Source organism: Notamacropus eugenii, chromosome 1, assembly GCF_028372415.1.
Source record: "Notamacropus eugenii isolate mMacEug1 chromosome 1, mMacEug1.pri_v2, whole genome shotgun sequence".
In the NCBI taxonomy this organism is placed as follows: Eukaryota; Metazoa; Chordata; class Mammalia; order Diprotodontia; family Macropodidae; genus Notamacropus; species Notamacropus eugenii.
The window spans coordinates 153,626,821-153,654,528 of NC_092872.1; the positions used below are offsets into that span (position 1 = coordinate 153,626,821).

At 39.2% G+C, this 27,708-nt stretch overlaps 1 protein-coding gene across 1 annotated transcript in view; it reads right to left on the reverse strand.

Annotated features, from left to right (window-relative positions):
* ALDH1A3 (aldehyde dehydrogenase 1 family member A3) overlaps positions 1 to 27,708 on the reverse strand; it is a 48,066-nt gene that overhangs the window by 7,670 nt on the left and 12,688 nt on the right. Inside the window, exons 4-10 of the mRNA XM_072616935.1 lie at positions 24,062 to 24,191; positions 23,355 to 23,416; positions 18,762 to 18,890; positions 14,948 to 15,061; positions 10,948 to 11,050; positions 8,754 to 8,938; positions 218 to 382 (exon numbers count right to left, since the gene is read on the reverse strand). Of these exons, the coding sequence (XP_072473036.1) occupies positions 218 to 382; positions 8,754 to 8,938; positions 10,948 to 11,050; positions 14,948 to 15,061; positions 18,762 to 18,890; positions 23,355 to 23,416; positions 24,062 to 24,191 (888 nt within the window). The remainder of the gene's footprint in view (positions 1 to 217; positions 383 to 8,753; positions 8,939 to 10,947; positions 11,051 to 14,947; positions 15,062 to 18,761; positions 18,891 to 23,354; positions 23,417 to 24,061; positions 24,192 to 27,708) is intronic.

A 27,708-nucleotide genomic window follows, 5' to 3' on the forward strand; every position in this document is an offset into this window, starting at 1 on the left:
CTTGCAGTCCCTCCCCTTCTAGTGGAAAATCATGATCCTTCTGAAGTATCAAAATTTTTACTTCTACTAAGAGGAAGAAAAAAATTATCCCTGAGGCCCTTTGAACTCAAGAGACATGTTCCCAGAGTTCATGCAATTTAATAGACCCAAACCTCTAAGTCCATTGAGCCACCAGAACACTATTTCTGTTTTCCTATTAACATTCAAGATAACCCACCTCTTCTTTGGCAATCCGCATGTTGTCTGTAACTTCTGAAAACACTGTAGGTTTTATGAATAGCCCCCTATCTTCCATAGCTGAGCCCCCATATTCCAATTTTGCACCTTCTTTCTTTCCACTCTCTATCAGGTCCAGAATTTTGTCAAATTGCTTTTGATCAATCTATAAAACACAGAGAAGAGGTAATTAGGATAGAATCCAGGCTTCACTCCAAGACCAGCATGAATCTAATGGTCTTGGTAATGGTTCAGACCTTCAAAATGAGCAGTTGTCATGCCTCTAAACATTTCTGCAAAAGCAAGGATATCATTACACTTTTGCAAAGTAAGAAACTGAATCATTTGCTAATTATTTCAGCAAGGATTTATTAAGCATCTATTATGGGCACAGCACTGTGTTAGACGTGGGAGAAAAGAAATGAATGCAAAGAAATAGACCACCCTGGCTCCAGCATCCAAGTAATTTTTATTCATAAGCTTTGGAGTTAGAAGAGCTCTTAGACATCCTCAAATTCAACCCCATAGTTTGCGATCTACTAATAAATTTGAGTCCCTTCCTCAAGATTGTTCAGTGAAACCATGCTAGAAATGGAATCAGAACTCATGATACTCTCAGATGTGGGTGCTGGCTGCCTGGCTTTCACACAGACTATACCTGGGTCCTATTTTCTAAATAAAGGTTTTGGTCTTTGCAGATCATGCTTCACATTCCAGGAGACCAACTACCCTGATTATATCCTTGCCATTTGCCATGCTACTGGGCTTTCCAACACCTGTCCTAGGTAGCTTAATCAACTTAGTTTTGGAACCAAGAGGCTATGCTATCATGATTGATGAAATGAGCCAGCACAAGCACACATAGCCCATTGTTTGTTTGTGTGTGTGCGTATATAGAGATAGATAGATAGGTAGATAGGTAGGCAGATAGATAGATAGTTGGTTGTTATTCTTTATGCTCAAGAAGGACATCACTATGTCGAGCTCAAGGCACAGCATGTTTGACTGCGGCTGATCAGACCAATACATGTTCAGAAGGTTCTACCCCCAGGTTGGACACCAATGGTCCATATGAACATTTGGAGTGGAGATACCTCTAAATTTGTGCATCTCATATTTCTTATGAGCTACTGAAATTCTGCTTTGCTCATAGAACACAGGGATGTTTTTGATGTGGGCATGTCATGCTGGGTAGTACTATGCCAGTGTCTCCTATGTCTTACAATTGATTCCAAAGTTTTTCCGAGAGATCTTGAGAGTGTCCTTGTATCACTTGTGACCTCCACTTGCCTTTTGTGAGTTCTCTGTAAAAAAGTCTTTTAGGCAACTATATATTTGGCATTTGAACAATGTGGCCAGCCCACTGGAGTTGCACTCTCTGCAGTAGAATTTAAATGCCTGGCAGTTTAGCTCAAGAAAGAACCTCAGTGTCTAGTATCTTATCTTGCCAGAATCTTCCAAAGACAATTCAAATGGAATTGATTCAGTTTCCTGGCATGGTGCTGGTATACTCTCCATGTTTCATAGGCATGCAACAATGAGGTCAGCATAATGGTTCTGTAGACCTTCAGTTTGGCAGGCAGTCTAACACCTCTCCACTCCCACATTTCTTTTGGAGCCTCCCAAACACTAAGCTAGCTCTGGCAATGCATACATCAAGCTCATTTATGTGTACATGCCTTAAAATGCATTGCCAAAGTCAGTGAACTTATTCACAACATTCAAAATTTCTCCATTTTCTGTAACTAATGGTTCTACATATGGATGGTGCAGGCTGGATTGTGAGGAACCTCTGTTGATTGTCAGGCCAAAATGAATTCAAGTGGCAGAGAATTGGTCCACACTCTGCATCTCAGCCTCAGAGGTTGCACTGAGTACACAATTATTTGCAAACAAAAAGTCATACACCAACTCTCCCTCCATTTTAGTCTTGGTTTGTAGCCTTTTGAAGTTAAATAATTTACCATCAGTGCAGTAGCTGACTTTAATGCCATTTTTGACATCCTTGAAGGTGTCTGGCAACATTCCTGAAAACATCATGCTAAAAATCATGGGAGCAGGCACACAGCCCTGTTTCACTCCCCTGGTGACTGGGAAAGCTGGAGAGCATCTTCCATTTTCCAGAATCTTACAAGCATGCCATCATGGAACTGTGGGATGCACTGTACTTTGACACCAACACAATGATGTTGCTTTGGTCCTCTTCAAGATGGACAACATGTATAGTATTATATAGGCATATACTATACATGTATGGACAGAATAAATAATATTGACTTATAGACTATCACAAATTCAGGCTGTATTTCAAATCTCATTCAAACTTCTACCCTCTCACTTCACTGCACTTTCTAGTTTCTGTGGAAAAAATATGATTACAATAGGTCTTATTATTCCTGAGGCTCTACTTTCCACTTAAAGAGGTAGAAGCAATAATCAAAGACTACTGCTAGTACTTTTGGAAAAGCTATGACATTCAATGGCTCTGTGGCTGCCCTTACCAACCAGGCCTTGTGATTTACCAAAACCTTCCTTGCCCACCCTCTACTCTCCACCTCCCTCCCCCAGAAAGCAAGCCAGCTATGAAAAAAGAGATTATTTGACTTTGTATTTGTACTTAGCATAGTGCATGGCATATGGTAAACAATAAATGCATTTCATTCATTCACATCTTGCACATGTGGACAAACTGACATAGAGAAGAGAGCAATATTGTAATCATTCTGGGGAATTTGCAATTGAATTATCCAGCTTTTGGACAGTCATTGATCAAAGACTCGCATTGAATTTTATTGAAAATGGCTCACTCTTCCTCTTCACTTGGGCTTTGTAGACACAGCTTTAGTATGTATTTGTTAGTACTGATACTTTATGATTTTAGACAGAGTAACTAACGAGTTTGACTTGAAATACATTAAAAATGAAAAATACAAAGCAAACCCACTAGCCTATCTGCATTCATTTCTTTCTACCACAGGAGAGCATATGAGCCAATAATTGGGGGCATATGCCCAAAGCTCTCAGTCTTCATAGATAGCCTCATTAAAAACAGATTCACTATTAATCTCTAGTTGAATAGGTTTTCTATTTGCATTCCAGTCCCAGTCTCAGGACAAAATAAGTATGATTCATGTTTTAGACAAAAGAGGTTAAGTTTGGAATCAGAAGACAGAGTGAATCCTTGATCTCCACTTAATAGCCCATGTAGCCTTTGGAAATCACTGAATCCCTTGTACCTCAGTCTCCTCCGCTGTGAAGTGAGGACTATAACTAGATCACTCCTTTGTACAGAGTTGTTGTGAAGATAAAATCTTATAATTCACGTTGCATGTTCTGCCATCCATAATGATTTTTAAAAATATCACCTGTTGTTATTTTCCACTACATTCTCTTGAAGTTCAGTAGTTTCCAAAGGTTGTTGATGACATTATCAAAAATTAGTTCTTGCTAAATGTAAGTGATATCTTCAGAGCCCTTACAATTTGGAATATTTTATAAGTTCAGTCTCATCTGAATCTAAGGCCATGATGCAGTCAGTTTGATTACTCTGTACCCAGCCCCACCTACACTTCCAGCATCCCTTGCCTTTGCTAAAGATCTATGCCAGCAATGACATACAGTCCTCCATTTGGATCCCTTGCTTTTCCTCATCCCTGTGTCCTGGGTCCTTCCCTACACCCTCTTCCCATCCTCCCCATGATTCACAGTACTTGGCTTGCACTTTTCATATGCATTTATTGCATATATAATTTTGTATGAGAATTGTTTTTGCATTTTGGTCTTTCCTTACTAGCTAGTGAGTCTCATGAAGGCAAGAACCTTGTCTTATTTAATAGTTTATTTCTCCCAGCAACTAGCACATAGTTGAAAAAAAAAATACAAGTGATGTATGTGATTTCGACTATCTACCTAATTCACCACAGTAAAATCCACCTATTTTTCAGATAGTATGCTTTTAATGGACATCCTACACACCAAAAATAAAGTCTCCTCTTAATAGTGGATAAGTCTATTGTTTCAAGTCAGATAGCTCTCTGGTAAATTTCAACTTAAGTTAAATGCTGTAGGAAACAGTACAAAAAAAACATGAGACCCTAAGGTATTAGATGAAAAGGCCACTATCAGCTCAAGATGGGAAGTGTGCTGGATCCCAGACAGGCCAGGTGGCTTGCATATTGTTTATCTGCCTTGTTGCTTAGTTGCCAAATAAAGTTGAATAATTTTTAAGAATCTGAGTGAGTGCTCTGCCTCTGGTGGACAGCAGACTAGATCAGTTAGCCTCTTTACATTACTGAGTCTGGAATATTTAGACAGCTGGAACTTCTTACAAAGCAAAATCTCATTACCATAGATGAAAAGACACATGAGGGAAAAAATCCAGCAGTCTCCTAGAATAATATTCTTGGGTTGGACTATTTAAGTGAGCTTTGAAAAACTGAGTTTAGCAACACCATTAGAAGGGCTCATGAAATCAATACTAACTTTTTTGGCTTTGGTCTTCCAAAAGACACAATTAGATCAAGGATTTCTGTCATCTTCCTCACACCAAAAGACCAAATATGTTGGAAAGAATTTTAAATCATAATCAGGTATAAGACTTTTCTTAGCACAAGGGATTACTTCACATCTTTCTTCAGGAAGCTTGATTATCCTTAATGTGGTAGTATACTCAGTAATCTCTTGCGGTTATGTTTTCATCTCATTTGAAAATTAAACTCCTGCAACTCATTTGATGTCCTATAGGTTACTAACAGCTGTGCTTCATAGGGGCCATCCTTGTGGAAACAACTGGGGATGAATGAATATAGGCTGTACATGGTAATCCTGGCCCACAAGAGCTGTCTAGTAATAATGCTACAATCCTTTTAGGGGCAAGGGACTGGTGCTGAGAGCACAAACAAATAACAATATTTCTCTTCTCTTTTTTTAATATTCCTCTTTTCAAAGACTTCCTTTACATCCCTTTAGCCAAAAGGATGTATGTCTGTGGGAACTGCTTAAAATGACTACTAGGTCTTCATTTATTCATTCAACAAACATTTGCTAAATGCCTAGTATTTGCTAAGCATTTGGGTTAGGTGCTGAAGGGGACACAAAATTCACATGATAGATCATTGGATTATAAAATAATAGATCTACAAAATACATTATCTTTCCATCCAAACATAAATTTCCCCATTTCTTTCAAGAGCACTACCATATTTTCTGTTGTCTGAGTTCTGACCTTGGTGTCATCCTCACTCTTGCTCACCTCACATATCCAACCAGTTGCCAGATCTTACCACAATGCCTCTAGGATGCATCTCCCTTTCTCCCTTGACACCACTATGATTCAAACTCATATCATATTTTGCCTGAGTTCCCTATTGGGTTCCCTAACTCCAGTTCTTCTCTCTCCAATCAAGATTTCACATTGCTTCCAGATGGATAATCCTAAAACACAGCTCTGACCGTATCACCTACCTACCTCCAAAATTACAGTAGTTCCCTATGGCCACTGGCATAAATTACAAAGCCCCCAGCCTAGCATTTAAAACTCCTTATCAATTGGCTCCCATCTACCTTTCTAATATTATTTCTCATTACTCTCCCTCACATAATCTGCATCCCCATCAAATGGGGCTTCTAGATACTCACTATTTCCTGCTTCCTTCCTTTTGCATCTCTGGAATATACTCCTTTTCACTTCCACCTCAAAGAATACTTTCCTTCCTTCAAAATGAGACTTTTATTGATCTCCCATTATTAGCACTTTCTACTTCTTAGAAAATATTTTATAAGGACCTTATATTTATGTGTACATATATACATATATATATATATATATATATACATATACACATCCATATACAGTGTGTATACACATATATGCAGTGTCCTCAATAGAAGATAAGATCCTTGAGGACAGGTACTATTTTTTTCATCAGAACATAGAACAGCCCTTGTATGCAATACATATTTAATTAATTTTGGACATAATTGAATTGAACATTTAGCCTGAAAGAAAGAGGCATATTAATTCTAAGTATTTGAAGGGCTGTCATATTGAAAAAGAGCAGCTAGGTGGCGCAGTGAATAGGGTGCCAGACCTGGAGTCAGGAAAAACATCTTTCAGAATTCAAATCTGGCCTCACTTACTAGCTATGTGACCCTGAGCAAGTCACTTAACTCTGTTTGCCTCAGTTTCCTCATCTGTAAAGTGAGCTGTAGAAGGAAATAGCAATCCACTCCAGTATCTTTGCCAAGAAAACCCCCAATGGGGTCACAAAGAGTCAGAGACAGCTCAAACAACATATGGAAAAGAGATTAGATTAACTCTGCTTGGTCCCAGAGTAAAACCAGGGATAAGGAGGTAGAAGTCACATAGAACCAAATTTAGGCTGGATACAAAGGAAAACGTCCTAGTAATTTGAGCTGTCACAAAGTGGAATGAGCTGCCTCAAGAGGTAGTAGTTTTTCCCCACTGGAATTCTTCAAACAGGGATGGGATAAGGACTTGTTAGGCTTTAGTTTTATTCCAAAGAGGTCTCTTCTTCAGGTGTGCACTGCCCTAGCTGGCCTCTAAGGTTCCTTCTAATTGTGAGTCTCTTTGATCTTATAATTAGGCTATTAAATATAGTACCTTGTTTTTCATCTTTAGTCCTTTGCCCTGGTTGTCCCCAATGCCTGAAATGCACTTCCTTCTTCCCAATGCCCCTGAGAATCCTTAACTTCCTTCAAGACTCAACTCAAACATAGACTACATGAAGCCTCTCCTAATCTTTCAGCTGCCAGTCTTTCCCTTAAAATCACCTGGTACCTCTCTTTAAAAAAAGTATACATACATACATACACACGCACCCATGCACATGCACACCCAATACTTAGTACGGTGCCTGACACATAGCAGGTGTTTAAAAATGTTCATTGACTGAGGGATAGAGTTATTTGAAAGAGGAACGAGCTGCTTTAAGAAACAGTGGGTACCCCCTCACTTTCAGTCTTCAAATAAGGACTGGATCACCCCTTTGGAGGAATCCTGTAGAAAGGATTTTTCAGTTAGGCCTACATGATTTCTTTCAATTTTAAGATTCTGAGAATAGATTATTATTTTCATAGGCAGCGAGGTGGCACAGAGGATAGAATACTAGACTTGAAGTCATGGAGACCCGAGTTTAAATCCTACCTCAGATACTTAGCTGTGTGACTATGGGCAAATGACTTGACCTCCGTCTGTCCCAGTTTCCACAGCTGTAAAATGGGACAATAATTGCACCTACCTTACAGGGTTCTTGTGAAGGTAAAAGAGATAATGTTTGTAAAGTGCTCATCTGCTCTTATAACCTCAGTCCTAGACTTGAGGGATCACTTAGGAGATTCTGAGCTTGGACTTTTAAATGTTGTCAGAGAAGTTCCACAGAACTGTTTGTAGGTTGGTGAATCCTCATTTTTGTTTGGACATGGCCTACTTCCAATAAACATTTGCCTATGATTTGTCACTCCCCAGCTGGTAGTTGGAGGCTAAACAGAAGACAAATCAGGCTGTTGTTGGGAAGGTCAGTTCCATCTCAATAATGCATATGGAATGGCCAGTCTTGTATCTCTTAAATATTTATCCATCTCCTCTGCTTTATAATAGCAAGAAGGTGAGACAGGATACAGACCATGGAAGGGCTTATTATATGTAGTAGTTAGCTCCTTTTCTCACCCTGTAAATAAAGCCTTCAGAAACATGTTCACTAACAAGTCTTCCTGCTCATCAGGGAAATTCAGAACAATGAGAAAGCCTTCAGACGCTGAACATATAGTTTTACAAATTTACTCTGCACCCTGGCAATTCATCATGACTTAAAAATTACTTTCTGCTCCCTGGTGACATTCCCTGTCTTGGATTGGCTGCTGCTACCTCCTGCAGAAGACCTATGTGAGAAGGGGCAAGTTCTTCTTTCAAAAAAAAAAAAAGATTACCAGACCTTTTCAGTTGGTGACAATCAAACACACTAGGATACATTAAAGACAAAGAAGCATCTAGTAGTCAAGGTGTTCCCCCATATGAATCTGGAAAACAGAAAGTGTCTCAAAAAGGAGAGAGTTTGGAGAAGCTATTAGTCAAGCGACATAAGGGCACTGTAAGGATCCCTTTTCCATCTACACTCTGTGATGTAAATGAAACTATTCTCAAAATCCAATTGTAGACCAAGGGTTCTTCTTCTGTTTTTGTGCAACGGATCATTTGTGCAGATTAGTGAGGCTGATGAATCTCTTATGAGGATAATGTTTTTAAATGCATTAAATAAAATGCCCAGGGTTACAAAGGAAACCAAGCATACTGAAATACAATTTTATACATACATATATATACACACACACATGTAGGTGTGTGTATGTGTGTATATTTTAAACCATGTCCATAAGCCTTCAGTTAAAAACTTCTTGTGTAGACAACGTAGGCAACTAGATTTTTGATAAAAATCAGAGCCTCCTTGTCAAGTACTCTCTTCTGAGTAGTCCTCACCCATTGAAAAAGAAAGCAGACTGAAATATATACATAAAAGTACCTGTGGCCCTTGTTCAGTCTTGACATCAAATGGGTCTCCAACGAGTCTCTTCTTGGCATACTCCACGCTCCGCTTGACAAATTCAGGGTAGATCTGTTCTTCCACAAACACTCGGGAAGCAGCTGTGCAGCACTGGCCTTGGTTAAAGAACACTCCCCGATGGGCACACTCTACTGCCAAATCCACTAAAAAAAAAAGCCCAGAAAAATAATGTGAGACAGAGAAGGAGGAAGAGGGAGGGGGAAAGAAGGAGAAAGAAAGAGAATCTGTGATCCAGTGAGCTAGGAGCAACCACTAGCAAACTGCTGCTTCAACTATAAGCTCCATGAGAGCAGCAGCTATGTTTAATCTAAGCACTGGATCTAATTAAAAGACAGAAAACTGCTCTCTATGCTTTAGGCAATGGTTGTTATATTGAACTATATAGGAGAGATCTTTAGAGGACTCACTTTAGTACATAATTATGAGAAATGGCATATTATTTGTATGTAATCTGATACTTCTAATGTAGCTAAAAACGGCTTAAATAAATGTTCCCCTTAATCTTTGTTTTAAAACACAGTTACTTTGCTTAGCAAAGTCTTCAACGGTAAAATGCCAAAGAAAGTGGCACAGATAATTTCCTGATTTCCTAATGGAGAAATGGGACCAGATGTTGCGAGGGCTTACTTCCTCTCTAGTCAGAAGTACAGAGTCAGCCCTCTCTAACTTGAAAAACGAAGTTCAGAAACTTTCCACCGGGCAACACAGCTCCAGAGCTGCCTTTAGGAGCCTCTCACCACTCTTCTGCAGGCCCCTAAGCCAAACTGAAATGCCCCCCTTCTAACGTCATGAATTCCTCTTCTGTGCTATTGAGAGAAGCTGGGGTAGGGGTGGGGGATGGAAGAGAAGAGGAAGTTAGTCTACTCTGATATTTTTTAGTTTATATCATGCCTGAGATTCCAATTATGTCAAGAATTAATTATATGGAATTTCACAGACAAAAGTCTAACACAGATAACCAGCATGTTTATGACTACTTTCCCCTCCCCAACCAGGGGAAAAAAAAAAGCCCTGTATGTTAAGTTTAGTAGAAAAAGGAAAAACTGAGACTTATGACATCGAAGCAAGATTCCTATTGACTTTCATTTCTATACTCCAAGTTTTGAGCTACAGGTAAATGAAAGAGTTGAGGGCTGCCCCAGGTGGATATAAAAACATCAGCAACAATGGCTGCTATTATAAGACCCAGGGTTGATCCAGGCAAAATTCATCTCCACTCCTCCCAGTTTCCCCCTTCTGTACCCTTCTCCTCTCTCCAGTGGTGCCTCCTTCCCCTTACTTACCAAGTGTCCTTCCTTGTACCAAAATCCACTCTCTGAAAAGGATCTGATATCAGCCAGTTACACAACATTGAGTCAGAAGTCAGTGTGATAACTCTCCCAAGGGTATTTGCATTTCAAACCTTATCTCTAATCATGGAATGAAAGCCTTTATCCCCCGGTAAAGTAATTTCTGGCATCAGTGAACATAAGGAGTAGGTTCTGGGAGGCTGATGGTCTTCCCCTTCTCCTAAAACCACCCTACGCAGGCCAAGGAAACTCTGTTAACCTTACAAAGAATTGAAAAAGTTCCATGGTGCCTTTCTATTTTCCCTTTTTGGCTCCAGCTCTGATATGTTGTTGAGTTGCTGCCAATGGGGCATTCTTCTTTAGCGTTTGGGAGTGTGGTGCTGGACAAACAGACCTCTCTGATGGAACTAAGGTGACAAAGTAGAGGGTGCTGGCCTTGGTTCAAATCTTGCTTCATACATGTAAGTAGCTGTGTGACCACAAGCAAGACACTCTCATTTGCTTCCTCATCTGCACTACTTGCCCCACTAACCTCGCTAAGTTGTCAGGGGAGGATCAGGAAGGTGGCTTTTTATAAACCATAAAATGCTGTATAAGCGAGTTATCACCATCATGGCTGTCATACAGTTTATCTAACAGTTGTAGAAAGTCAATTGGGGATGAGGCTTAGCTTACCATCCAGACTCTGAGGGACTTTCGTTCATCTAATAGATCTAAAGAGTTAATTATTGCAACTAGGAAATGCTCAAATTCAGACCTGACCTAACAGGTACAAGAAAAAAAACCCAACTATCTTTCCTTAAGAGAGGATAAAAATACCACTGGGAAAAACTCAAAGACTTTGGAGGCCCAAAGATACTCACAATCCGCATCAGCGCAAACAATACACGGATTTTTCCCTCCAAGCTCTAAAGTTACTCTTTTTAGATTACTTTTAGAAGCAGCTTCTTTGATGAGCTTTCCAACCTGAAAGTGAAAAGGACAAGTTTAGACCAGTCTCAGCATTATCAGAGAGTAATGGAGGAAATGAGAGGTTCTAGAAGAAGAACAGGAGTTAACCACGTGATATGGCAGCCCCCCAAAGCTAATATGTTTGTAGGCTTCAATTAGAGAGTGAAGTGTATACAGAAATGGAATTAGTCAGGAAGACCTGAATTCAAATCTTGCCTCAGTAACCTACTAGCTATGTGACTGAATTAGTCACTTAACTTCTATCAGTCTCAGTTTTCTCATGTGTAAAATGGGGATGATGTTAGTTATAATTATAGTCTAACTATATTCTGTCCTGGTCAGACCACATCTGTAGTGCTGTGTACTGTTCGGGACAATGCATTTTAGAAGAGATATACACAAGCTAGAACATGTATAAATGTGGACAACCAAGATGATGAAGTCTCAAGTGCATACAGTAAGTACTATATACTCATGCTAGTCTGGGACTCATCCCTGTGCTGTCCCAAGGTTGAGGATACTTTTCAAAACACCTTTCCCTGATCTCTCCATCAAAACTTATCTGTTCTATCTTTCCCTCTTCCCTCAGCACCTTATTCTCTGTCCAATAAAGTGTTCATCAGAACTAATGGTTCAACCCTGCTATTTACATTAAAAACTAAGCTATAAGAAAGTAATGCATAATGGAATGAGTAATAGGTGGTACAGTGGATAGAGTGCTGGGTCTGGAGTCAGAAGACTCATGTTCCTGAGGTTCAAATCAAACCTCAGATATTTACTAGCTTTGTGACCCTGGGCAAGTCATTTAACTCTGTTTGCCTCAGTTTCCTCATCTGTAAAATAAGCTGGAGAATGAAATAGCTAACCATTCCAGTATCTTTGCCAAGAAAATCCCAAATGGGATCACACCTAGAGTTGGACATGACTGAAAACAACTGAAAGACAATAACAAAAATGGAATGAGTCATGGTTTTGAAGGGCTGTCTTGCTGAAATATGAGTAGACTTACACTGCTTGACCCCACAGGGCAGAACTGAGATCTCGGGGAAATAGTGGAAGTTGTAGAGAGGGAAAATTTAAACTTGATATAAGGAAGACATTTCTAGCATTGGAGCTTTCCAAAGGCTAAATGGCCTGCCTCCAAGGTGGTAGATTCCCTTTACTGGGAGGTTGACAGGTAAATGCTGAATGGCCATTTGTTAGATATATTACAGAGGAATTTTTTTTTTCAGGAATGGGTTAGATTAGATGGCCTTTGAAAGACTTTTTCCACTCTGAGATTCATTGAGTCTAAGGCTCCTGAAGAGAATCTCACCTAGACAGATAAAAAGATTGCATTAAAGAAAACCCACCCATGCAGGTGGTCTCATGTCTTCACATATGCAAAGAGCTGGCTTTGAATATTTGTCCCTGGAAGGATCATCATAGTAGACTAGTTAATAATGACAGTTAAAATTTAGGATAAATAATCCCCAAAGCCTGAAGAGAAACAAGTAGATCTCAGAATACCAAGTGAGGGAACAGTTGTATTTGTGAAGGATAAAGGCATCTGAACACAAGAACATGAAAAAAAAATTGTAGAATGATTTTTTTAGGCAAAAACCATGCAATAAGCCTGTCCAAGATAAATGACTTAGATTATTCAACTCTCATATCCTGTTTATATTTAAGCATATTTTCAAGAAAAGGGGTTTCCAATCTGCCATGTTAAATAGAAAATACAGACTAAACAACTAGGAATAGAGAAGCTGGTTATCTTATTCTCTCAGAAAAGAAATAAGATCCTTGAGCATAGGGACTGTTTCATTTTTTGAATTTGTATTCCCAGCATCAGACACATAAGATGAAGTTTACCAATTATCTTAGAAGAGGTCATTCTAAGGAAATGCTTGCCAAGTTATATAACACTTAGCAGTAAGGTATGATCTCTTAAATATAACAGAAGTAATTAACTCAACCAGTTTCTTCAGTAGAAAGGCATAAAACTTAAATAAAATACAAGGTTGTAAGTTTGCACACAACTGGATCATGTTTACATTTGTCTTTGTTAAGAAGGTCTAGTATCATGATTGGGAGCAGTATAACTACATTTTAAACACCAGCATGCCCATAGGTCATGGCCCAAATGAGATCTGGAATAGTTCTCAGGTGAGAATATTCACTACCTAAGGAGAGCGGTGAAAGAAAAACAGGGCTTGCATGAGTGAATTATTTAAGGAAGGTGTTAAGGTACATTCTTATAGTGGAATGCACTTAGGGTGACACAAGATTGAAGAAACAAATTGCACAGACCAAAGCTTGTTTCTAGAGATAAAACAATTCCAAAAAACTCATCCTTTAACCTTAAAATACTAAATAGCAGAAGAATGATATCTGCATATCATCATCATTATCACCAGCTAGTATGTTGGGGAAAAAAATCGGCATGTCTCTCCCTCCATAACCACTCTTTCTGTTAGAGATTCTAGTCCTACACTGAAGAGTACTCAGTAGTGGAATTATATTTAAAGTCCTTTCCAACCTGGCACCAGCTTGATTTTCCAGCCTTCTTTCACACTACCCTCCTTCATGCACTCTACATTCCAACCAAAATGGACTCCTTGCTGTTCTTCAAACTTGGCATTCCATCTCCCACCTTCATGCCTTTATATAAGCTATCCCCCAATCATGGAACGTCCTTATTTCTTGCCTCCACCTGTTGGAATCTCTCTCTTCCTTCAAGACTTGGCTCAGGTATTACCTCCTACACAAGACTCTTCTCATCCCCGAAGCTGATCTCTCTGCCCTCAAGTTATCTTGAATTTTCTTATATGTGCACTTGTAATCCCTAAATATAATAATATAAGCTATTAGAAGGTAGGGGCTATTTTTTTATGTTTTATCTTTTTAACTCCAGTCCTGTAAGAGACAGTGTGTTATAATAAATAGAGAACTGGCCTCAAAGCCAGAAAGACCCGTGTTCAAAGCCCACCTCTAACACATATTGACTATTTGACTTAGGGCAAATCACTTAATCTCTCAGTGCTTTAAGCAACGAAGATTGTACGTTGAAGAACAGGTGCTGACCTGCACTGACAGAGGGAATTCCCTCACACGGGAGTTCTCTCTTCCAGTGAAATCACAAGTCTAGCCCTTATCTCCATCCCCCATCTCCACTCCTATCATAATGTCCTCCACACAGTATGTGCTTAATATTAATAATCGCTTGTTGAATTTAACTATCACATATTAGCCCCAAATGGAGAGTTATTAAAAATAGAAATTGAAGTGATTTTGTGGCTTTGAAATAAGTATATTAAAGCATTCATAAACAAATCTACCCAAGTAAAAAAATCTGGAAAAAACGTTCTGATGAAGAAACTGAGGACTGTTACAGTTTTTGTGACATGGTAGCAATGAGGCTAGATAAAATAGGATCTAAAAATGCAGGTTTCCATTTGTATAATGGAAGATATAACACTACTCTCTTATCCAGACTGGAGAATTAGAGGATCATAGGGTTAGAGTTGGAAAGGAACCTTAGATGTACCTAGCCTCATCTTCACGAGGTAACTGAGGCCCAGAGAGATCAAGTGAATTGACCAATGTCATAAAGCTAGTCAATGGCAGAGCTGGAATTCAATTTCAGGTCCCTTCATTCCAAATCCAGCATCCTTTCCCCTGTACTATGCTACCTCCATTGAAATATAAAGGAAGAGTTTCTTGGTTGAACTATATTAAAATTTTTTTAAATGAACAATATATTTTAGATTTTGTATTTAACTTGGAGATACATCAAGAAGTTTCTAAATACTAAAAAATCTTCACATTAACATTGAAAATAATCTAGCCTTCCAATCATTTAGAACATACAGATCCTTCATTATTACATTTTTTGTCAAACACCAATATTGGAAGGAAGGAAAAACATACCTCTGTTGATCCAGTGAAGGCTATTTTGTCGATCTTAGGATGTGAAGAAATAGCTGCTCCTGCTGTTGGTCCATAGCCTGGAACTATGTTCACAACTCCTGGAGGGAAACCCACCTAGAAAGAAACCAAGATGACGTTACAAAAAGAACTCCTAAGAGCTCAGGTGGGACTGTGGTAACTGACTAACCCAAAGATACAAAGGACATTGACTGGCATTATAGTATTTTGTGTAGTCTTGCTAAGAGGTACTAAATTTTAGGAGACCATCAGGCAAGGCATAGTCTAATTCATGTCATCTTTTGACACTTGAGCTGTGATGTATAAAGGAGCACATCAAACTCAGGTTACACTCTTATATACCACTGAAGTGGACTCTGTCCTATTTTCATGGAGCCCTGAATATCATTCATGGAAGTCTGTTCTGTTTTACATATTTATTCATCTAGAATTGGGTCAAAATCACTTTGAGATCTTCTACTAGGATTAGATTTTTTTAAAAAGATATTATAAAAAAAGGAAAAAACTTGTCATTGTGCATGACATTTTCCAAACTGCCCCATTGAGTATGAAGAGCCTTAGCTAGTGGTGTTTCTATGTAGCACTTTAATAATAAATAGCATTTATATGGTGCTATCTAGCACTTTATGCAGTTTATATGGCATTTGCAAAGGCTTATCATCTCATTTTAACCTCATAACAACTTTGGGAGGTAGGTGCTATTATTATCTTCATTTTATAGGTGAGGAAACTGAGGCTAAGAAGCTATGTGACTGGTACAGAGTATCTGAGGCTGAATTTGAACTCAGATCTTTCCAGCTGCAGGACCAGCACACAACCTAGTTGCCTTAGCTTTACCTTAATTAACCTTCGAGAAGAGTTGGAAGCATGTGCTTATAGAAGGACCTAATTTCATGTTTCTCACGACTTTTTCTCTAGTTCATCATATGAAATTTCATTTATTAAATGTCTATTCTCCAGACAAGGAATAGATACTTAGAGCTTTACCTTGCCGTATTTAAGGTCTAACTTCTTACACAAAGTCTTTCCTGATTTCTAGTGCCCCGTAATCCTTGCTTTCTTCCTCTTAAAATGACTTATTATTTTGGATATGCTTTATCTGCATATATGTTATATACTCTCAGTAAAATGGAAACTCCTTAAGGGTCAGGATCATTTCATTTCTGCATTTCATCTCCAGCACCTAGCACAATGCCTTGCACGTAATAAACACCAAATAAATGTTTCTTGAATTGAATTTTAGTTTTTTCATCTGCTTCTATGAGGTAATTTACATGTTTCTTCAACTAGATTACAAATGCCTTGAGGTCAAAGACAACATCTTAACCAATCAAAGAAAAGGAAGGTAACAGCATTTATTAAGTGCCTACTATGAACCAGATATTGTGTTAAGTGCTTTAGGAATATTATCTTATTTGAGCTGCACAATACCCTTACAAGGATAGTATAATAACCCCCATTTTACAGCTGAGGGAGAAGGTGTTGAATGACTTGCGCAGGGTCACGTAGCTGGTAAGTGTCTGAAGTTAGATCTGACTGGTCTTCCTGATTTCAGGACCAAAGTTCTATTCACTAAATCACCTAGTTGCTTCCATCAATCAACAAGGATGTATGAATGCACACTAAATGCGTAGCATAGTCACTCTGCTGAGTGGCAGAGATAAAAAGACAAAAATGAAGTAGCTCCTGCCCTCAAGGAACTTAAAGAGGGGAGATAAAAGGTATACATACACACAATGTATGTATACACAAGATACATATACAGCATATATGTATGCAGTGTATATACATATACACATAACTTTGAGAGGGTTATCACTAATGAGAGGGAAGGAACTAAATGGGACATGAGGAAAGGTGCCAGACAAGCAACAGCATTTGAGGTGAGTCTTGAAGTAAACCAGAGAGTATACGTATGAGTTTAAAATGAGGAGAGAGAGACCCCAGTATAAGGCACAGATTCAGGAGATGGAACATCATGTGTGAAGAAAATTAAATAGGCCAGTATGACTAAACCATAGACTAGAGCATGGAGGAGAATAAAGTGAAAGAAGATGGGGCAAGGGAAGAAGGATCTAGGTTGTGAAGAGCTTTAAATGCCAAGCAGAGGCATTTTGATCCTAGAGATAAGAGAGGGCCAATGGAGTTTACTGAATAGAGGGATGGCATGGTTTGACCTGTACTTTAGAAAAATCTCTTTGGTGACTATGTTGGAGGATGGATTGGAATGGGAAGAAACTTGAGGCAGGAAAATCAAGTAGAAGGCTATCACAGTAGTCCAGGATCCTAGCATTGTGCCATGTATATAACAGGCACTTAATAAATGTGTTGAATTTGCTGTTGTGACAGAAAATAAAAATCACACTGGATAAAGTGTTTTGGATTTTTCAATGTATAGAATATATGTTATAGTATGTATTATGAACAGATTACGCCTTCTCTCAATCTCACCCACAGTGTCTCTACGAAGGATAGGTACCTGATTATAATCAACTGAAACCATATATCATGTTAGGGTGATGCCAGCGATCTGCTTTCCAATGAATTAAACATGTTGCCACAGAAATAAATGTGCTTAGGGGTGACCACATTTGGGAAGATATAATAAGTGTTATCTTTACTTCCTCCAGAAAAGTTCTGAAAACAGAATTGATGATTTGGAAGGTACAAGCCAAACCAACATGAATTAAGTCTCCAGACATCATCAGTACAAGGCCAAGTAAGAATGTGGTAAATTGTAGATTATTTTAACCTACTCTGTTTGCAGTAATATAGGCATGTCAAGTGCAACAGCAAAGCAAAAACCAAAGACAGATTCCCTACCTCTTGCCCAAGAAAGAAAATAAGTATTTGTTAAGTATCTAGTATATGCTAGGCACTGCGCTAAGCATATTATAAGAACAAAGCTAAACTAGTCTCTTCTCTCAATTCCTGATACAAATATAAAGCTAGTAGCAAGTACCCAAAATATGTTGTGAGGATGTGCATACTTCTCTGTCCTTGAAATGACCTCTAGAAAGACCTAGCTATGTAAATTATTTGAGCTGGAAAGGACCTTCTAAATCAATGTCGTTTGTAACTCTCATTATATAGGTGAGGAAACTAAGCCCAGAGCAAAGTGACTTTGCCATTGTCATGGAGTTGATGGAGGGGAAGGGGTGGTGAGAACAGTTAGAGTCCAGGTCTCCTTATTCTGAAACCAGTGAGTGTTCTTCTCTCTTATGCTACTTTCACCCTTTCCCTACCTCCCAACAAAAATAAAATAAAACCCAAACCCAAATTATTTCAACTGAATATAAATTATTTTTGAAGACAAGACTTTGGTCTACTGGGCTTGCTCTTGTGTATTGTGATTTTAGCCAGAACAAGCTAGGTTACATTAGAACCCCCCTTCCAGATAGCTTTTCATCCCACAAGGGCAAAACCTGATGAACTTCCTCCATATTCTGTTCTTTTTCTGATAACCTTCCTAAGCATTCTTTCTCTTGTAAATTCACTAAGCAAAACATTTGGTTCCAAATTATTACGTTGAACCCATAATAAAACTTAAGTGCCCTCATTAGCCTGACTGGAAGGAATAGAGTTTCTTCTAATTCAGCAACCATGAGCAGTGGAAAAAAACTGAGCTGCCAAGCAAAATCTAGGGAGTGATATCCTGCCCACTCAACTGGAAATAAGTTTGCAACAGTAGGTTAGGTAAATCTTGATTGGAGCAGTTTTATCTTGCTCCATGGCTCAGATCCTAGGAGTGGGTATGCTGTCAAGGACACAAAATATTTTCTTTTGGACATCCTACCTCTTTGATCAAAGATCCAAGATAAAGTGATGTTAGGGGTGTCTGCTCGGCTGGTTTAATAACGATGGTATTTCCACAGCACAGGGCTGGTGCCATCTTCCAAATAAGCAGCATCAATGGGAAGTTCCACTGAAACAAAGCAGACATTGTCTTGATGTTGGCATTGGAGAGAAATGGTCTACACATCACCCCTTTCCCTTCGGTGACATCTACTGGCTAAGAAAGAAACACAAAGTGAAAAGGAAGATTGGTGGGTGGGAGGGAGGGGAACCTTTGGAAAATGAAACCATCATCTATGTGCCTAGACAATCATGGAGCCATTGTTGGGGTGGACTAATAATAGCCACAGTGGCTGTTTTCAACCCAAGATGAAAACGCTCACCTCTTTTAGTCTAGCAGAACTTACCTTACAGGTTTGTTGTGAAGATCAAATGAGGTAACAGGCAATGTGTTTCACCAACCTTAAAGCGCTACACAAACACTAGCTATTGTTATTAGATTACAAAGGGTTAAAAAGTTCTATTATCTAGCTCTTTTTTTCTTCATAGAATACATAGTTCTAGAGCAAGGATTCATAACCTGAGGTCAATGATTTTTTAAAGTAGATAACTGTTTTTTAATATAATTGATTTCCTTTGTAATTATATGTAAAATGTATATTTTAAAATGTTCTTCTGAGAAGAGATCCATAAACTTTTCATCCTGCCAGAGGGGTCACAAAAATTAAGAATCCCTATGTTAGAGATGGAAATGCCAGAGATGATTATGCAGGTCCTTTAGAGACAGAAAGAAATCAAGTATTGCCAAGAGCCAGAGAGCCAGAACGGACCTTAATTAGCGAACATCTCATTCAGATCTTTAATTTTACAGCTGAGAAAACTAAGGCTCAGAAAAGTAGAATGACTTGCCTAAGGTCACATAGTAATTGTCACAGTCTGTCCTCAAACCTAGTTCTAGATCTATGATCCAGGACAAACTCCAGGTTCAGCATTCTTTCCATTACACTATGTTGCCTCTGTGAACAGAATAATTTAATTTCTATCCTCTCTTTTTATTTTATATCTTATCTTTATATATCTTTATATTTTATATAATATTTATATATATGTAAATATATATTTATATATCTTTATATTTTATATCTTAATTTCTATACCTCTCCTTTTCTCCTCCCTCTCACCCAGCCAACCAAACCAAGCAAAAAACATTTATTAGGAACCTACACTGTGCTAAGTATTTGGGATATAAAAACAAAAGTCAGAGTCCTCAAGGAACTTACATTCTAAGAGGAGAGAGACAGAATGTACAATATGGGCTCATAAGAAACACATACAAAAACAATCTTAGGGTGCAGTTAGAACAACCAAGAAAGATCTCATGAAGAAGGTACCTCTTGAGCCAACTCGTGGAGGAAACCAAGGATTCTATGAGGTAGAGGTGAAAGGGGTGAACATTCCAGGTACGAGGGACAGCCAGTTAAAAGGTATACAAAGAAGTGGGAGATGGAGCATTGAGTGTGAGGAGCAGCAGGCAGGAAAGATTGGTTGGACTGTAGAGTACATGAAAAGAAGTACTATGAAACAAGGTGGAAAACCGAGAAAGGGGCCAGGTTGTGAAGAGTGATTACTTCTAAACAGAAGAGTTTATATGGGATCCTAGAAGAAATCAGGAGGCACTGAAATTCATTGAGTAGGGATGTAATATGGTCCAATTTGTGCTTTAGAAAAATCTCTTTGGTAGCTACGTAGAGAATGACAGCTTTGAGTGGAAGGAGGCTTGAGGCAGGAAGATCAATTAGGAGGCCATTGCAATGATCTAGGCGAGAAACGATGAGGACCTGAACTAGCTTGGGAGTGAAGAAAAAGAGAGGTAAGAAATGGAAGACAGAAAGGATAAGATCTGGCAATTGCTTGACTCTGTGGGGTGAGTGAGAATGACGAGTCAAGGAGGACATTAAGGCTACAATTGTAGAAGACTAGAAAGGGGTGCCTAGTACTACATATGTTATATCATTTGATCCACCCAACCACCCTGTTGGTTTCTATCATTATCTCCATTTTACGTTTGAGGGACTTAAGGCTGAAATATTGACTTTGGAGAGAAATGGTCTATACATCACCCCTTTCCCTTTGGTGACATGACTGACATTGAGTCATACAGGTATGAAGTATCTGAAGCAGAACTGGAACTTAGGGCTTCCTGATACTAAGTCTGTCATTCTGCCCACTAACCATTGTACTACCTAGCTCCCTCTAGTAGGGAAGTGCTGAAGAGGGTTTGGGAAAAAGAAAATGAATTTTATATTGGATTTGTTGAATTGGTGATCCCCACAGGGTATTCAGTTCAAAATGAGTAAACAAAAAAACATTGTTGGACTAGAGCTAAACAAAGAGACATTTTCTAAATATAAAGACTTGAGAGTCATCTGCAGAGAAATGATCATTGAACTTATGGATGCTGGTGAGTTTCCCAGGTGAGAGGGTATAGAGAAAAGGGCCTACGAAAACACTATGGGATATACCTACATATATGGGAAAGATTTGATAAAGGTCCAGCAAAAGAAGTAGATGGGTAGCAGGAGAACTAAGAGACAATAATGTCTCTAAAACCCAGAGAAGAGACCACATCCAGGAGGATAAGGTAGTCAAGAGTACATGATACAGAGAAATCAACAAGGGAAAAGGCCTATGGATTTGGCATTTAGGTCAATGGAAGCTGTGGAAACAGCAGTTTCAGCCGAGCAGAATCAAAATGAGTTTTCCAAAGTAGGGTTATATTTGACCAACCTTAGAGCAGGGCTCTGTAAGTCCCAGATAGGCAAAAGTAGAAATCATCAGCATACCAACACCTTTCTATAACAGATCTGGAGAGGGTTGGAGTAGGTGGCCACCTGGATTGCTATGATTTGTAGTTATCACAAGGCCCAGCCTACTCATAAATTACTCCTCCACCCACTTACCACAGCCTAAAATTCCCACCATTAGAGTCACTAATGGATGAAACAACAAAAGAAAGGTATTGACCTCAGGGGGTCATGGTTAAAATGCCATTAGAAGGGATTAATTTATCAGATTAGCTAATTAATACCTTGGGCTTTGTGATAAGGCAGATAACATTTTGATATCTGTGAGGAAGCATGGCAGCCCCAGGGGCAGAAACCAATGTGAGGGACCTGGCTAAGGATGGTAAGGCCTCCAAAGAATTGATCCAGATAAAACAGAAAGGCCTGGTGGGGGTAGTAAAGGAAATAAAAACATAGGGTCAGCTGTAGATATTGAAATCTCTCTGTAAAGACCATGTATGAAATAGTAGCCACCTGGACATTTTATATACAGGTCTCCTAGTAGGTAGCACATGTGGTTCATACGAGATGGGAAATCATGTTTATATGTAAGTATACATTTAAATGAACCTGCTGGTGTTTCTGATTCCATTACTACTCAATGTAAAACTGTCTATCGATTTTAACTAATACAATGTCAAGCTATGGTGGCTGAAAATCATACTGTGACTAGCCACAATAGGTTTTGGAGATCATTTAATCCCATCTCTTATTTTATAAATAAGGAAAATAGGCTTGGTAATGGAGACAGGGGGCCTCCATTCCAAATCTACCTAATCTTAGGCCTGTGCTCTACAATAGCATGGCTGCCTTCCAAGAAGCTATGTCTCACACCTTCACACAAGAAACCGAACACTTTCTCATTGATTAGAAAAGGATAAGGATAGGAACTAGAACTGTGATTTCATAATTATAGAGAACTCCTCCTTCTAAAGCAGGTTGGCACCTTCTCTGCAACTTAGGGTCACCAAGAGCAACAAGAAATTAGGTGCTTGTCCGAGGTCCCACAGCCAGGATGTGTTAGAAGTGTGACTTGGACACAAGTCTTCCTAGCTTCAAGGCTGACTCTAAACCATGTTGCCTTTTATTGATTAGAATTTGCTCTAATTCATAAACTCTTTATAGATTTCCATTGAAGGCAGTAGCCTATCCTAATCATTCTGGTCCCTGGAGCAGAGCTAATGTTTTCATGCTGCCAGAAAAGAAATTAGAGTTTGTTGTCTAACTTTCAACCTTTCAAGAAACCAACTTAGGTTTAATCATGCTGGTGGAAATTCAAGGTGGAAATTCAGTTTACTCAGCTCAACAGAATCCCTCTCTTCCTTCAACATGCAGCTCAGAAACTACATGAAGCTTTTCCTGATTCTCCCAACTATTAGTGCCTGCCCTTCCTAACTACCTTTTATTTATTGGCATTAATTCTCCTTTTCCTCATTCCAGATGTATTTTTCTATGTACTTATTGTTTCTCCAAATCAGAATATCAGTTTCTTGAGAGTATTTTATTCTTTGTGTCTCCATTGCCTACCTCAGTGCCCAATAAATGCTGAATTGATTGAAGAAGAGAAAGTCTAAGAGTGACTTGTTTTGGCCAATTAATTTTAGTTCAACAATAATAATTTATATGTAGACATCAGTTTCCAGTTTCCTCAGTACTTTATAGGTGTCATCCCTCTTGAACAAAGCAAAATTGCCAGACATTGGTTCAAAGAACTTGAGGCATAACATCTTCGGTGAAGCTAGTATACTCACAGGAATAATTGCTCCACATACACCTATTGGTTCATGCCTGGTAAAACACACAACATTTTCATCTGTAAGAGAAATGAGAGAGGGAAGAGGAAACATATGTACATATTAGCCTGGAAAAATAATTCCAGTGTTAAGCAAAATCCGAAAAGGAGTCATGTGGACTATAAAAAGTTAGCAGGAAGCAACTGGAGTTGATTAGTAGGGTATGATATGTCTCACTATAAAAAGTAATCCTTGGCTGAGCATGGTGGTGTACACGTGTAATCCCTGCTGCTGTGAGAGGCTTGAGGCTTGTGGATCACTTGGGCTCCGGAGTTCTGAGCTGCAGGAGGCTAAAGTCAATCATATGTCTGCACTAAATTGATTGCCAATATGGCAAGCGCTGGAGAGCAGGGGCCTAATAGGTTACCTAAAGATGGGTGAACTGGTCAAAAAGGGAGCCTTAAATTTAAAGCTTCCAATAGGACCTAGGCCATGAAAGGTCTCTGCCCTTACAGCCTGGGGAGATAGGGGAACTCAGTGTCCAAAAGCTAAAAAAACCCCAAAACATGAAAACCAGATAATTTTTAACTCAAAGTCATTTCAAAGCCTCTCAAGAAGAAAAGCTGTATCATAACTGAATGTTGTTTTCCTTTTCATAGTAACAGCCGAGATTCTATCTCAGAAGCCTGGCCCAGAAGAGAATTTTCAATCCTACTCTAGCTTACCTGCTGGAATAGTTCTACCATGTATCTTGTCTGCCCACCCTGCATAGTATCTGAGTGTTTTGATACAGCCCTCCAGGTCGATGAAGAAGGCATGAAGGAAAGGTTTTCCTGTGTCCATGGTTTCCAGCGTCTGTAACAATAACACAATGGCATGTCAGTTACTATCTCCAAGTTCCTGGTTTGTGAAATCTAAATGGGTAAGAAGAGAATACAATGTGGCCCTTGGTTCTTTATTCTCCAGGATCCACATTCATAGATGCACCTTCTTTAAACAAACAGAAAAAGAAAGCAAGAGAGAAAGAGAGAGAGAGAGAGAGAGAGAGAGAGAGAGAGAGAGAGAGAGAGAGAGAGAGAGAGAGAGAAGTTATTTGCAAATATTAAAGTCTGACCAAAGTTGGCATGCACTGCTTTTATTTCAAAACACCTAAGAGTTGGGCCACTAGCCAGAAAAGGGGGATGAGTTACATGCATCTCACTGGGACCACCCGGATTCAAAGCTAATTTGAAGCATCACTGGAAAGAAATAAAGTTTTGCATTTGATCTTCCATCTGAAGCCAAATGACTCAGCCCACAGAACAGCTTTAGTTGTTTAACCTTGTCATGTGGGCCTATTGGTTCACAGGAATCATTTTCAATATTGGGGCTGGCTTTAGTATTTTTGATAAAACAGCCAAGCACTTTGTCCAGTGGCAGCTTTGGAAAGTGAAGGATAATGACAGAAAAAGAAAAAAAAAGATCTGGGCCTACTTAAAATCATGCTTTTCTCCCCCTCACACAGGCTGGCTTCTGTCATTGCAAAGTAACTGACGTTCTTCTGGAAGGAACGTCTCTGCACACAAGAGAAGTGCTATCCCCTGGTAGAATTAAATGTCTAAACAAAGATGGAATCATACTCTGCTGGTGTTCAAATACTTTAGTTCTAAATAGAAGCTGAATAGACTTTTCCTGCATGATAAGGGCGATTATTATCTACTGAGGCTGCTGCAGTTACTAAATGACAGGGGTTATTTTCTATTTTCAGCATCATTTTAAGAGAACCCTTTTTGTTCAACAGACAAACCCTCCCAATTCAAGCTTTTCTAAAGCCCTAACATTGAAACTTCCAGTTGTCCCTAAATAGAGGAAGTTACTGTACTGCCACATAGCCCAAGGCTTGACTTCTTGACAACCAGTAAATAATTAAGATGCAATACCTGGGCCTCTTCAAAGTCCGAGTCTCCACCTCTGTAAATGGTAGGATACTAATAGAGTCACGACATTAAACACCTGGTGCTTATTAATAATCATCTCTCACATTTACAGAATGCTTTGCAGTTGACAAAGCACTTTTATGAAAACAACCCTGTGATATAGGCAGTATAAGTATTATTCATTCCGTTTTATTGAAGGGTTAAACTGAGGCTGGCTCAGAGAGATTAAGTGATTTTCTCACAGTCACATAACTAATGACTGGAAGATCTGGGATTCAAATGTAGGCCTCCTGATTCCAAGTCCTGGGCACTTTCTAGCATTCCACAATTTTCTTTTCTCTTTTTCTTTTCTTTTCTTTTCTTTTTTTTTGGAGGTGGGGGACACATAATACTTTATAAATAAAATCAATAATTCTCAAAATACCTTTTCGGGAACTCCACAGGCTTTTGTCAATGAAAGAGAGGGCTGAGGCAAAAGAGGCAGAGCCTGCCCGCTGAGGATCACAAAGCAAGTCAGGGCTGCAGCTGGGACTCGTCCTCCAATCTTCTGTTTTTAATTCTCAAGTGCCATCTAACTAGACCACACTGCGGCCTCACATTGATGCAAATTTTGTTTGAAATTTTTGCTTTTCAAGGTGAACCTCAGGAATGATAGTTCCTGCCTACCTTTCCAGATGCATTTCCTATAACTGCCCTTCATGTACTGTAAATTCCATGCAAACTAGCCTACTGGCTGTTCTCTGAACTCAGTGTTCCATCTCCTGTTTCCTTGTCTTTGCATGGGCTATTCCCAATGCTTGAAATTTGCTCCCTATTCAAATCCAAGTTTTGCAATTTTCTAGCATCGTTTAAGACCTAACACAGACACCACCTCTTCCAGCTGAAGTCAAATGAGTTTGCCCACAGAACGCTGAACCCTGTCATATGACCTTTTGTTCACAGTAATTATTTCCAATACTGGAGCTGGCTTCAGTGTTTCTAATAAAACAAGCAACTACTCTGTCCAGTGATAGTTTTTTTGTGTCCTCCTATGGCACAAACTTTTCATGATCTTCCCAGTTTTTCATGCATTCTCTCTCTCTCTCTCTCTCTCTCTCTCTCTCTCTCTCTCTCTCTCTCTCTCTCTCTCTGTTTCTCCCTCCTTCCCTCTCTCTCAACATTACTTTGTATTTACAATGTGCATTTATCTTGTATCTGGTTCACCAACCCATCCCACCCCCACCCCCCCATCCCCAGGCAGAACATAAGTTCCTTGAAGGCAGGGACTTTGATTTTGGCTTTGTATCCCTAGCAACTAGCATAGTGCTTAATACCTGACTCAGTAATGACACATACTTAATGACAATAACAACAATAGTAATAGATAGCCTTTATATAGTGCCTACTATGTGCCAGGAGCTGTATTAAGTGCTTTATATACATTATCTTTGATTTTTCCCAACAACCCTGGGAGGCAGGTGTTATTATCCCTACTTTATAGTTGAGGAAACTGAGGCAGGCAGAGATTAAGTGACTTGCCCAAGGTCATATAATAAGGAAGGGTCTAAGGTAGGATTTCAGTTCAGGTCTCCCTGACTCCAGGCTCACCACTCACCTTGTGCCACCTAGACGCTTCTATTAAATTAATAAATATTGATTGAACTAGATAGCCAAAAATGGTCACCAGGACAGGCCTATGATAGAAGGCAAGGGGGCATATGTTACATGCCCTGTGAGTTATCCTATATTCTTTCTCCTTTCTTTGAGTGGGATATTAGACAGAACAAAGCAGTCTATTAACTCCTGGAAATTGTGCCTGTTGGACTAGTTATCTGAGTTTGCCAGGTTTGTTTTGTGCACAATGGACTTGGACAGCATAGTCCCATAATCCCTAACCCTTAAAAAATGCCACAGACAGTGAAGCCAATACATCAGGTTTTGTCCATAGTTTAAACACCATTTGCATTTTTTTTTTTTGCTATTGCTGTATTTGGTAGCTCATAAGTTAACCACTATTTAATTACAAATTTTCAAGAAAAAAACACAAAAGCTACCTTCAAAATAATTAGAATCCAAACTTGTGGCACCAAACACACACACACACACACACACACACACACACACACACACACACACACACACAGAGCTAGAAGAAAACTGTTGACATCATCAACTTTGCCACATGACTTCTTACAGGGTAGCCTATATGGGTGAGGTCCAGAGATGGAACAGCAGGTTGAAAAGGAGATTTAAAAAGGCAGCTCTGAGGGAGGACCCAGAAGTTGAAACCACAAAAAGCTACACTCTGTGATTAAAGCACATCAGTAATGGAGAGAATTCCAGGGACACCAGATGCACCCACATCTGTTTCTGAACACTTTACGCCAGAAATGGGTAAACAGCTCTGTCAAAACCACTAAAACCGAAATGCTAACAAGGCTAAAAGAAGCACTTCACTGTGTGAAAATGCTGCCGTC